At 40.9% G+C, this 12,500-nt stretch overlaps 1 protein-coding gene across 2 annotated transcripts in view; it reads right to left on the reverse strand.

The window, feature by feature from the left end:
• The window catches only part of LOC138060184 (diacylglycerol lipase-beta-like), a 24,621-nt gene that overhangs the window by 221 nt on the left and 11,900 nt on the right, over positions 1-12,500 (reverse strand). The window contains exons 7-15 of one of the 2 annotated variants that reach the window (XR_011134308.1): positions 11,380-11,463; positions 10,712-10,786; positions 10,467-10,550; positions 8,989-9,113; positions 8,090-8,158; positions 6,584-6,656; positions 4,143-4,215; positions 2,037-2,202; positions 14-1,844 (exon numbers count right to left, since the gene is read on the reverse strand). Coding sequence is in view for 1 of the 2 variants with exons in the window: in XM_068905905.1 (XP_068762006.1) it covers positions 1,679-1,844; positions 2,037-2,202; positions 4,038-4,215; positions 6,584-6,656; positions 8,090-8,158; positions 8,989-9,113; positions 10,467-10,550; positions 10,712-10,786; positions 11,380-11,463 (1,020 nt within the window). In the remaining variant the exon portion in view is untranslated. Of the gene's footprint in view, positions 1,845-2,036; positions 2,203-4,037; positions 4,216-6,583; positions 6,657-8,089; positions 8,159-8,988; positions 9,114-10,466; positions 10,551-10,711; positions 10,787-11,379; positions 11,464-12,500 lie in introns of both variants that reach the window. The other variant, XM_068905905.1, reaches the window with a different exon arrangement.

Here is a 12,500-nt window from a genome sequence, read left to right on the forward strand (position 1 = left end):
GGCTAATTTGCACTTCAACAAAAGAATTATAAATTGGCCGCCATTTATGAATAAGGTCTATGTCCTCAACTCTTATTGAGTCGCGTTTTTCACGAAAATCTCGCTCAAAATTCTATTTTTATGTACCTGCAATGTAGACATGTGGCCACAGCGCACAACTTAAAGAAAAAAATCACTAATAGTCTAAGCTATCTGTGTTTTAAAGTCCCTTTTGTAGTCTCTGTCTCGAAACTTAAGTAATCGTGCCTATTTCTTTTAAAACTGAAAATGACCTTTGTCGCAATTAATCCGTAAATAAATTAATGTTGCAAATAAATCCTGCCAAAGTGAAAAGCAATGACAAGAATCAATTATAAGAATATTGATATCAGCAAAAACAGAATTATCTGAACCAGTTAATTAAACTCACAACAGTAAAGAGAAAGATGCCCTTCGGGTTCAACAATTCTCTCAATAACACGAGCTTTCGAGTTCCTTTTCGGGGTCTTTCTCAGGTGACTTGCTTGTAGCGATTGACAAGTGACAGAATAGAGCGACTTTCCTGTGACCTTGAAAAATAAACCTAAAAACAGAACGTCAACAAAGATTCCTAACATTTAATTGGCCTATCGAACAAAAACAAACGAGCGCGAATTTTCATTGGCTTAGCGAACGCGAATGCAAACAACGTCATCTCTCCATGGAACTTTCTGGAAAGGGATCGGCATTCGCTTTGACGTCATTTGAAATGCAGTAATGTGATTGGGCAATCGAACTATTTACTGCCCATATTAGGAGTTTCCTTGGCTGGAATAAGGAGAGGCTTTGTTTTAATGTGGCCAAACATTGGTCTGTGAAACAAATTGCGAACACTTTTTCATACGAAAGTCGCTCTGTCTGTCATTCTCTTACAAACAAACGCAACGGTGACGACGATGATGATAATGATGGTGATAACAACACAGATCGAGGGTCGGGTCCCTTGGTTTCTCTTAACGCCATGACGTACCTCATTGTAGGCAACAAAGACAACGGTGAAACTAAGAGCCGTTCGAGGAGGCAGTGCCGCGGCGAACTACTGGTTAGGGTGCTTGCATTGAGATGTTCAAGACCCGCTCTGACCACTGGCTCAACTTCTCGGCCTCTCTTGTAAATAGTCAACTGGGTTGCCTCCGGCCAGTTGGGATTCTTAACAGCTGTTGTTCTGTTCTTTCATTCTTTTTGTTTTCTTGGCCCTGAAAAGCCCCCATCGGGAGTGTCAATTAAGCATGTATGTATGTATGCCACCATAGTACAATCAACCAAAACTGTTTAAGACCTTCTGTCATGCTAGCCATTCTAACATGAGAACCTTCAACTTATTCCGCTTGGAATAACCCACTCCACACGCGACCTCACTCGACTTCATCAGATTCCATTTATGTAAGGTGTACTTTCAAAATGTTTTTTGTTATCACTTCAAGCAGTTTCCGCTCCACGCTTTTACACTATTATCTACTGCGATATCCTCCATTTGAATAGTTTTGAAATTCGACTGAAAATTTTCCTAACAACTTTCAACTGTTGAAGGCACGTTTGACCGGCCGAAGTAACTCCAATCGCAAAACTTCATCATGTTTGCAGTAGTCCTTGGACATTTATCTCGATGCCTTACATTTTACCCATAACTTAGTCGGAACAAACATTTCGTCCCTTCTATCTACACTTCTTGCAATAAGGCATCTTCTTGTACACTAGCGGCCACCCTCCCTAGGGCTCTCATGACTCGGTCGGGAAAATGGTCGCCAAGCATGTCGGGATGGATAATGATCTTGGAGTAGTTGTCTTTATCGGACCACATCACGTCGAACCGTGGTGCTTCGATTCTTTGAGGAAGAAAAGAAACAATAAAATTAGGATGCAGAATGTGTTATGCGCGACTCAGCCTTGAAGCCTAGAACAACTCTCTTCCCTTTATTTTTCCAGAATTTACGCGGAATACTGAGAGCTGTTTCGGCTACAAAGATCGCGCCAATAACACTATTAACAATCAAATAACGTGTAAAATGGTCAATAACCTGTTCGAAATTCGCTCGTCGAGCTGTAAAATCCTTCCGGCCGGGTAAAGCTTTTCAACGGAGACTGGAGAACAGGAAGTGGTTACTGGATCCAGATCACCCTCGGCAATGTATCTGAGCGATGATTCGTTACTATCACAAGCACTGGTCAGACCTGCTGCCTCACCTGAAAAAAATGAGGATTGGTAAATTGCCACATGTCAGGTCTACGCAGCAATCTATTTCAATGGAAAAATCCTGACATCAAAAAAGACTCCTTGCCAGCGGTAGTGTATCTTCAGATGTGGGGAATATTTCTCTAACAGTTTTCTCCAACTGCAAGGCCCTAATTACACAAAATCTTGTAGCAAGATAGTTTTTCAAACTGAGACAACTTGAGAGGCTTGTGACTTGGAGAATATTAGAAAGGGGAAGCAAAATGGGACAGAAATTAAGGAAGGGAAACTTCAGTAACTTTTTAACGAACTTCGGCAGTGAAATAATGACCGACCTCTGGTCATTCTATGTATTATTCTATTGTATACAGTCTATTTTGTGCCCTATGCACAACGGGTGTTGGCACAAATGTTGACGATCCCCGCGTCTAGAACCGAAAGATAATGAATTTTATCTTTGCGAACCTTCCGTGTTTTTAAAAAGAAATTAAATGGAAATTGAAACCACGCCCAGCATAGTAAATGAAAAAGAAGAGTCAGAGAGGAATGTTTATAGCGGTTATCGGTCTTACGTGCCCCTCAACGACTTTTTTTCATTTTTTGAAACTAAATTTAGGTGGATGTCAATGAAATGTTTCCATGACAATATAGTCCTGCTCCCTTGGCGGCAGACGAATTCGTCATGGAGACATTTGATTGACGTCCACCCAAATTTAGTTTCGAAAAATGAAAAAAGGCGTTGAGGGGCCCGTATGACTGATAACCGCTGTAAGGGCCTGTTTATAGATGGTTTTCACTCACGTGATGAGAGGGCCATGTTGGTGCAAACAAAACAATAGCGACCTATGGCTGATGTTTTGCATTATAATAAGATGAAGTTCCCAGAAGACTTTTTTACTCTATTGTTCTCTACACCAACATTGCTGCTGTGACGTCAGGTGAAAACCAACTATACGAGGCGAGCCAGCCCGGTTAGGCGGTCTGGAGCCCGTTTCTCAAGAGTCCCGAAAACTTTTCGGGCTCGAAAAGCCATTTGTGAAACTGTCAACCGCTTGTTCTGGAAAGCCGATCTTTTAACATGATTTCAACGTAACAAAAAGAAAAAATGGCTGTGAAGTTTTTCGACTTAAATCCTCTCCGTTCTTGAGATACAAAGGGAATTGTGACACCCGAAAAAAGCCCGTAAAGTTTCGGGACTTTCGAGAAACGGGCCCCTGACCCGGTAAAAGGGCTGAAGTGTTTATATGGACGTTTCCAGCCTGCTTTACCCGGATGAATTATGTGCCTTGTAACCGTCAAAGTCACGCAAGGGATAACTGGTGAATTTTCTTGTTTTGGTTCGAAATGGAGGTTCATTTTAGCTCTAGCAAGTATGGAATGACATTTTAAAACGAAAGATGCCAAAAGAAAAAATCCTGTGAACATGCAAATCTGGCGGCGTTTTCAAGGCAACCCACCCGTCGAGACAATTTTGCATCCCGGCAAACCAGGCTGGACCGTTTATATGAGAATTTTACAGCCCAGCTTGCCGAGATCTCGACAGACCGGGATCTCGGCAAGCGGGCCAGCCCGCCTTTCCAGATAAACGAACCGAGATTTTACCGAAGAAAATTGGCATTAGCGGAGATCTCAGCAAAGCGCCTCATATAAACAGGCCCTAAATCAAAGAGAAAAAGAGTTGGGCAGAGCCTATTGCAAAAAATACTAAAATATAAAATGATGACATTTCGTTTTCGATGTTGACTTGGCGATATTCGCGGGGGAGGGGATTAGGGGGGAATTCCGGTAACCCCGAGTCAACATCGACATTTCACATGATCACAAAAGTTAACCTTCGTTTATATACCTTCCGTGTATCTAAGAAGAGGTTGAGTTAGATTATTTTCCCAAGAATGGCGATTTAAAGCAGATCTGTATTGGCGAGAGCCAGAGAAAAAAGACCGACGGTCACCTTGGCTATTGTGAGGCCTGGGGCCAAGACAGAAGCACAAGGCTTGCCAACAGCCACTCATCAAGACGTGATACTGGGGAAAAACGAAAGAAAAAGAAAATGACATTACGTGATCTCTCCACTGCTTGACAAGGGAGAAATGACTAGATTCATTTTGGAGAAATGCACAATTTACCGAAGGCTTGCAAATTTGGCTTTTCCTCGTCACCTTCAGATGACTGAGGCAAAATGATTCCGAAAACGTTTCTGGTTCATGATTGACTCGTGAAAAGCATCAGTCTATTATTGATTTAACGTCACGGACTTCTCTGCACAAAGCACAAATATATTCTTTGAAAACAGGAATGCAACGCAGTATGTGATGTAGAGTGAAGACTAGACCCAGGCTTCTTATCTCGGTTATCAGGCGAAAAAAATGGGAGGATTCCACTCAATTATTTGCCGTTTTCACATTAGAGGACGGAAAACTCGTCATGACGGGTTTTTCGTCTGACGAGTTTCCTGTCTGATATAAATTCGTGAATAGAAACTTGTCTAGTTTTTACCGACATGAATTCATATATAGACGGAAAAGAGACGGAAAATATCGTAAATTTGTCCGAAAGAACCTGGGACCTGAGATTTGAGTTTATCTCTATTTTCGACGGATGATATTACTTCTACAAAGCCGGCAAGCTCCTTTTTCGACCTAGCCTGTGTACAGCCGCCCGCTCTTCTAAAAAAAAAATCGGAAAGGAGCGTCTGTGATTTACCGTTGGTAATCGTGTTCAATACCATGTGATTTATCCTGGAATGTGTGGAAAATGATTTGATTGATTATTACCCTTCGATCATTAAATCATTGAAACAACGAGTTTTGATTGGCTTTTATTTTTATTTTTCCACATCAGCACCGTGAGAACCAACGTGAGAGATTTTAGAATGAGTTCGTGTGTACTTTGCACATGGTAAAAAATACGAATAAAAATCCTTTTGATGGTCAAAGAGGTCTTTCTTTTAAAGGTAGTTTACAAGTAGTGCGGAATTGTTACCTATGGAGTATAAAGTGGAATTAAATTCTTCGCACATTTGTAGGAATTGTTTGTGTCAGCGCTGAAGAAACGAATCAAAGCGCCCCTGACGAATCTTCACGAGGTGAATATAGCACGATTCAAAAGATTGTTCACTCGAAAACGTCTCCCGCTATCCCTTACCAGTCAATGTAATCCCAACGCCTTGCTGGGACCAGCCTAGCCATTCTCAAGAACAATCTGCAAAGCGTGTTGTCCTCGATGATTTGAGATGTGTACATATCGAGGAAAAATAACAGCTCATCGGCAACGATCGGTGATGCTCTGAAGATGAGAGCCGTACCCGGTTGGAAGACTTGCAAATATATCCTTTCCTTTTAAGAGTGCTTCTATGCTATAAAGCAAAGAATTCTTAAAACTATCAGAGACGCTCTTCAATGCACGTTTGGAATCTACCTTTATATTGACCGCCATTTGGAAAAAATATGAGCCATGTAAATTTTGGTCAGCGTAGATCACTGAATAATGCATACAAAATTATTTCGGAACACAATCACAGACGCTCCTTTCCGATTTTTTTTTCGGAGAGCGGGAGGCTGTACACAGGCTATTTTTGACCATGAATTGATTTTAGTTTCAGTCTTCTTCTTCTCCTTCTTCTTCTTGGGCGCCATGTTTGTTACCCATAATTCGCTGCCCGCTCTCTAGTCCCAGTTTCTTTACCGCGCGAATTACGCAATTTCCGTCCAGTTCCCTGTCTTGAGCGTGAATTCAAGACGAGTTTCCCGTCTCGACGAAAAAAATCGTCCACGAAAAATCGTCTGTTTGCGACTCAGACAGGTTTTCCGTCTCTAGTGTGAAAACGGCTATTGGCTGCACTGATCCAAATTTTTTTTTTTGACCTGCGAAAAATTGTACCTCAAATGCATAAATTGTTAATTCAAAATATTGGCCTCAGTGTTGTAAAACTCTCGACTCCGAGTACTTTTTCAAAGTGATACAACACTGCCGAACTTTAAATATCACTTGCACTTACAAGCTTTTTGGCTGGAGGTCGGGGATTTTAAATACAGTAATACTGACACCTGATGAAGTTTTCACACAGATTGTTTTCCAGTTGATTGTTTTGAAAGCAAGTAAAGAATTTGTACCAAACAAAACTCACAACGCATAACGTGATTCTCTAACTGCACCTTATTGAGCACGAAAAAGCACACATGCTCAAAGAAAAGCATTGCTACACCGTTAGCGAGCAGAGATGACACAATGGACTCGGTGTCACAAGTGGGTTGAGGCTTGAGGTTCTGCACACTGCTCTGAAAAGTTTCTCTCAGGGAACTCCGGTTTTCCCATCTCATCAGAAACCAAACTATAGAACGCTTATAATTAGTTGGTGAGAAGAAAGGCTAATCATAGTCAAAAGCCAATTACCTTGGGAAGGGAACATCTTCTGATAACCGATGCGAGATCTTCACGTAACTCCGAGGCTGAAGTACCTGTCATTCTGAAATAACAGTAATTATGTGAAATTAACGGTCCTGGCCTCGATTACTGGTCAGCACTCAGGAGTGCAAGGGTGCGCTCCGTCTCCGCGCAAAGTTGCAGAAATATATTTCACCGAATACGCCATTTTCTATTCCAAAGAGAGTCAAAGTGCAATTTTTTTTCTAATGAAAATTAGTTTTCATTAATATGTAAAGTAGAACTAATTACCATCCCAAAAACTTCGCACTTAGACTCGCTTTGAAGAGGAGGCAGACATGAATTCGGAAATGGCCGATTGGTTCCGAAGAGCAAGAGTGGGTGTCGATCATCTGATGCGCATTTAAATGATGACCACCAACACAGTAAAGTTGCTGACTTCTGCCACAAACTGAGCTGACGGCAATGAATCTCGAGCATTACTCCAAAATAAATATATACACATGGCAAAGTCAAATATGTGCAACAAGGTAAGTGTAAGATCTAGCATTATTTCTCGCAGAAGATCACGACCTTGAAGCGTTTAACTCTGGTTCAGAAATGGGGTTTTTTGAGTTTAAAAATTTCCTTATTTGGATGCAACGTAGCTCGCGCATTTCCCGCGCGTGCAGGTTCGATCTTATTTTTGTCCATATTTGGGCATAAAATCCTCAGCTTTGTTCCAAGGAAAAGAGTTTCAAGTTACACGCTTCAAGGCCATGTCCTTCTGGTTTTGAGCGAGATATTACAATTTCACAAAGTATATATTTTTTAATATGCCTGACGACAGAATTAGCTCTCCGCGAAGGCGGCATCCACATGACCTTGTGTGAGGTTATTGGAGCACGGCAACACGGTATGATCCAGTTGGGCCCCTCTCTCTCAGTAAATCTATTCGCCAACTGGACCAAATAAAGGTTGTCACACAAATTGACGAGGCTTTAGCCTCGCTCTGAAAAAGTGGCTGGAAACGGATTTGCTGAATTCCTGACTAGTTCACACATATTAGCCTGCATCGCAGACGTAATATAACGCCGGTTAGTAACGTCTGCGAAGCAGCGCCGAGATCCATGTTCTGGACTTCCAACGGACTCAACGAACAAGCGGAAGTGCGTTTCAAATTTCCTTTTAACCTGATCGGCCACTACTATTCTTGTGCACCAATTGACGGCGAATCGAACAATTGTTTTTTTTTTTTTTTTTTAACAGACCAATCATGGCGCGTACTCAAATCCTGGTACGCTGCTGGGGGGCCGAGAAAAGGAGGATTTCGGCACTGCTTCGAAGACGTTACTAACCAGTGTTTGATTACGTCTGCGAGGCGGCTAACATATAATAGTATCACCCATCTAGTGGACTAAATGCAACTGCCTTCGCCCTCAAGGGCCACGGGTCAATAGCCCATTCGGCTTCGTCTCATGGGCTATTGACCCGTAGTCCTTGCGGGCTACGGGTCTAATTGTTAATTAGCCTTACCTTGGAACGACATCCTTTCCGAGTACAACAGAAACGATGAAGTCTTCACAGTACGGTGTAGCATGAGTACTGAGAGAATAATTAACATAAAAAGGACGATTTTAAAATTCAATTTCACAGAAAAATCAGGGTGAACAATGTCTCGCTGAGCATAGTAAAATGATTATGATCAGTTTTTTTACACTAAACATTACCCCAGGCTACTTAATTATAAATCACAAGAGCAACCAGGTTGCAGTCCTCGGTTTGTTTAAATAGTGAGACAAAATCCCAAAACTGAAGGGAAATTCTGTTGTGATCGGGGTGTTCCATAAATTTTGCACAATTTGCTCAAATTAAACGAGAGTGTTAAGAACGTGGAGAAAACAAACACTTTCTTTTTGCAAATTCCGGCAATAAATGTAAAAAGATACTTTTAAGAAATTTGGAAGTGTTCTTCTGGGCCCATGAAAATGGCTTCCACTTATTGCATTGCATCTTTTTACCTATCAAAAAAGATCTAACGCAAGGCTTCTACCTTTAAGACGCTGTTACACTCGGCATTTTTTCGTGCAACTTGTCGCAAACTTTTGATTGGTTTGTTGGAAGACATATTGCTCAACGCGGGTTATAATCGGCCACGGTTTTTGCCACTTGTGTCGTTTTCGAAGATCGCGAAAAATCACAGGAACATGTCGCTGGCTGATTCAACAATCCTTTGCGACAAAAGTTGCAGGACAGATGGTATGCAAAGCAAAGTTTGAAAAATTCGTTGCAACGTTGCGCGGAGCGTTGTGGAAAGTCGAACTAGATTCCAAAGATGGAAGGGAACATGTGAATGTCAATAGCAGAGCAAACACATCAAAAGGTAACATTGTTTAATTTTCAGCAGAAAATCGCAAATTTAACAACCTACCCACCTTAAGACGCTGGGATTGGAGTAGGCAAAGCACTTCAAGTCAGGATAGATTGGTTTAAGAAGGACCGATAACAACGAGGCAGTGCCTGCACCTAATGAGTGGCCCACTATCATAAGATTGTAACCCTGAGGAAATAATAATAATAATAATAATAATAATAATAATAATAATAATAATAATAATAATAATAATAATAATAATAATGATAATCTTTATTTGCTAAGTAAAACTGAAAATAGATTACATCAAGAAAATGAACTCCTAAGGGTAGTTTTGAAAATTGAATATGTACAATTAAAAAAAAACTGTCTTATTAATAACTAATAATAACAATTTTCATTTCTAAAATTTTACAAGAAATATTAAAAAGTAAGAATTGGAAGCAAAAAGTATCTAAAACTATCTTTAAAAAAAAAAAAAGGCCAATGGCAAATCCAAAACCCTATTATACAAAGCTACTAAAAAAACACTAAACAATGTCAATGGCTCCTTCGGTAGCTGCGATTTCAATATCGCAATTGTTGTAGTCAAACGCGGCACGGCGCTTCACCCACGATCCTCGAAGGCAAACCAGGGCCGACCGAAGGAGCGCAAATAATAATAATAACAATAATAATAATAATAATAATAATAATAATAATAATAATGAACTTGATTTGAGGGAGTGTCAAGTCTTCTGGCAATGGGGGACTAACTGGGAACACTATACATCAAAACATCAAATCAAATTAAATCCAATCAAATGTTATACCCGGAAGAAAGCTTCTCATCGCAGAGCAGAGAACCAACAAATTCAATCCACTTATGACTTTGAGACCTGGAACCAATCTCGGGCCAGATTGGTCGGAGGCAAGTGCTATCATCACTTGGTAATCATATTTTCGGAGCCAATCGGAGCATTTCCGAGATTTCGGAGTATCACTACTTAAATGAGGAATCAACCACTCGGGGCTGGACATTTTGTCGAGACAAACAATTTAAGGACCTTACAGGACAAAAATTGTAGAACTTTTTTTTAGGCCCGAGATTACAAAACAAGTCCACCGTGAAAAATTCTTGTCAAACTAGCTTGAATGCCTCCATTGCAAGCTAGTTTCAGTCCATTATTAGGTGTCGAGTGCATTTAGCACTGGGACAGTAATAGAGCATATTCTTACCCTCTGTACTTGACTGGAACTAGCTTGCAATGGAGGCTAAGGCGGGGGAATCTTTTCAAATACAAATACTTTTTAATATATTACCCCGCATTAGCTAGCCTCAATTGCAAGCTAGTTCCAGTCCAATACTGAGAATTCGAATAATTATGGTCTATTACTGTCCCACCGCTAAATGCACTCGACACCTAATAAGTGAGCTAGAAAAGGAGGATTTCGATTGTTCTATGACTAGCAGCAGCTTGCCGTTTGCCATTGATCCAAAAGGCAAAGTTTAATCTCTCTTACTGTATTTCATTTTAACTCGAGACCATCAAAACATACCTCTCCTGCTCTTGAAAAAGCGGACTGAAGAATCTCGCGTTTTTCCAAAACTGACTTCACATAGTGTGCACAACGAAGCATTCCCTACAAAACATGGAAGGTTTATAGCCAAAAAACAAACAAACAAAAGACATACAAGAAGACGGGTGAGAATGGAATAATTAAAGACAAATTCGTGTCGTAACGAGCTGCTAAACTTTAAATTTGGTACGGTACACAAGGATATCCAAAAAGATAATTATTACCTTATGCGCGTAACATGTTCCTGCGCCCTCAATGTCGAAATCTTGTTGTTGTGCAGTAAGGTCCGTCATTGCATCCTACAGGTAAACAGTAAATAAACAAGTAAATTGATTACTTCATTATTTCTTTTTATTACTGACTCTGTTCACAGGGAGGGAGGGTAGTTAAGTTGAGGAGTTTTCGGAATTGTGGTAGAGGGGTTTTCAAATGAGTGTTGTAAAACCAAAACCAAAGTAATTACTTTGGCCAGTCAAAAAAGACGGAGAATCCAGTAAACCAATGAAAACTCGAAGTATTGCACGTAGCCGACACAAAGGGCGGGAAAACGTGCACGCCCGAGCCACGATTGGTTTTGGTTTCACTTCTGATTGATCGAAAAAGTGGCGCGAGAACTTTAAATCAATCACTGAGTGAAGTAATGAAAAACGAAAGTAATTCGCTAATTACTTTCGACAATCAATTGAAACCCGCTCCAAGTGTCAAAGACCAATCAGTGGCCAATTATTTTAGCCAATCAAAAGCCACATTCAAATAGCGAGCAAATCATGGTGCAAAAGCTAAGCAGCCCGTTCTAGGCGCGAGGAAACGCGGACTGGATGAGAATGAAGATTTTTCCTTCCCACTGATATCGAGAACCGCTCTTCCTCCGGCGTGGCATTATTCTCGTTACCTGCCAAGACAGAGAACCACGAATGGACACCACAACAGACTGGCTTTTATGATCCACAGCGACGTAAAATGGCACTTCATATATCTACAGTGAGAGATATTGAAGTTAACGTCAGAGAGTGCAATGTTCTGTTCAATGAAAGACATGCAGCAGCCCTTTCCGGCGTTGCGAGCGCTCATAATTAACTCTCTATTTATAATGATGGAAATGGTAAATGCAGATGGAATTGAAATGAAGAGATGTAGTTTTTTTCCGATGTTGAACAGGCGATACTCGGAAAAATTCCGATTTCTCCATTACAGGAGCCGAGCTTACGACCTTCCCATTACTAGTTCGGATGCTCTGCCACTGAGCTATAGGAGACTCGTTGGAGCTAAGACTCGGGGATACTCGGAAAAATCCGAGTGCTCCATTGCAGGAGCCGAATTTACAAGGGGTACTCGGAAAAAAAAGCCGAGTGCTCCATTGCAGGAGCCGAACTTACGACCTTCCTATTACTAGTTCGGATGCTCTACCATCGAGATATAGGAGACTCGTCAGTGGTGACTCGGGGATATTCGGAAAAAAGCCGAGTGCTCCATTGCAGGAGCCGAACTTACGACCTTCCTATTACTAGTTCGGATGCTCTACCATCGAGATATAGGAGACTCGTGAGAGCTCGGTGCCCAGTGAAATTTTTTCTGCGTATTCCCGAGTCACCATCAGAAAACATTCCCTTCATCGCTTTCCATTTGTCCCCACATATTTTGTTCCACCACCTCTAGCCCTTATTATCAATTCTTCTTCCGTTCGATTTCACAAAACCTGATACTCATTTTTAAGCAGACTTTTGTGCCAACATATCCATTCCGTAATATATATCCATTCCATTCAGAAAAAATGTTCCTGCTGTGATGGCAGCTAAAAGCTTTCAAACAAGACTTACAAGTAAAAGCAATTAAAAAGGTCGATTTCTGATTTTTCACCGAAAGTTTTAACCTTTGTGATACTTGAATTTTTTATTTGCATTTGGGATTTGTAACATTTTGCAGTAAGGTCGTAAGGTGAAATCCGTATACAATTTCGTCCATTTTTGAGTCTGGAAGTATAACAAAACACTTAATAACTGGCCCTACAGGAAA

The sequence above is a fragment of the Montipora capricornis genome, chromosome 8 (assembly GCF_036669925.1).
Source record: "Montipora capricornis isolate CH-2021 chromosome 8, ASM3666992v2, whole genome shotgun sequence".
In the NCBI taxonomy this organism is placed as follows: Eukaryota; Metazoa; Cnidaria; class Anthozoa; order Scleractinia; family Acroporidae; genus Montipora; species Montipora capricornis.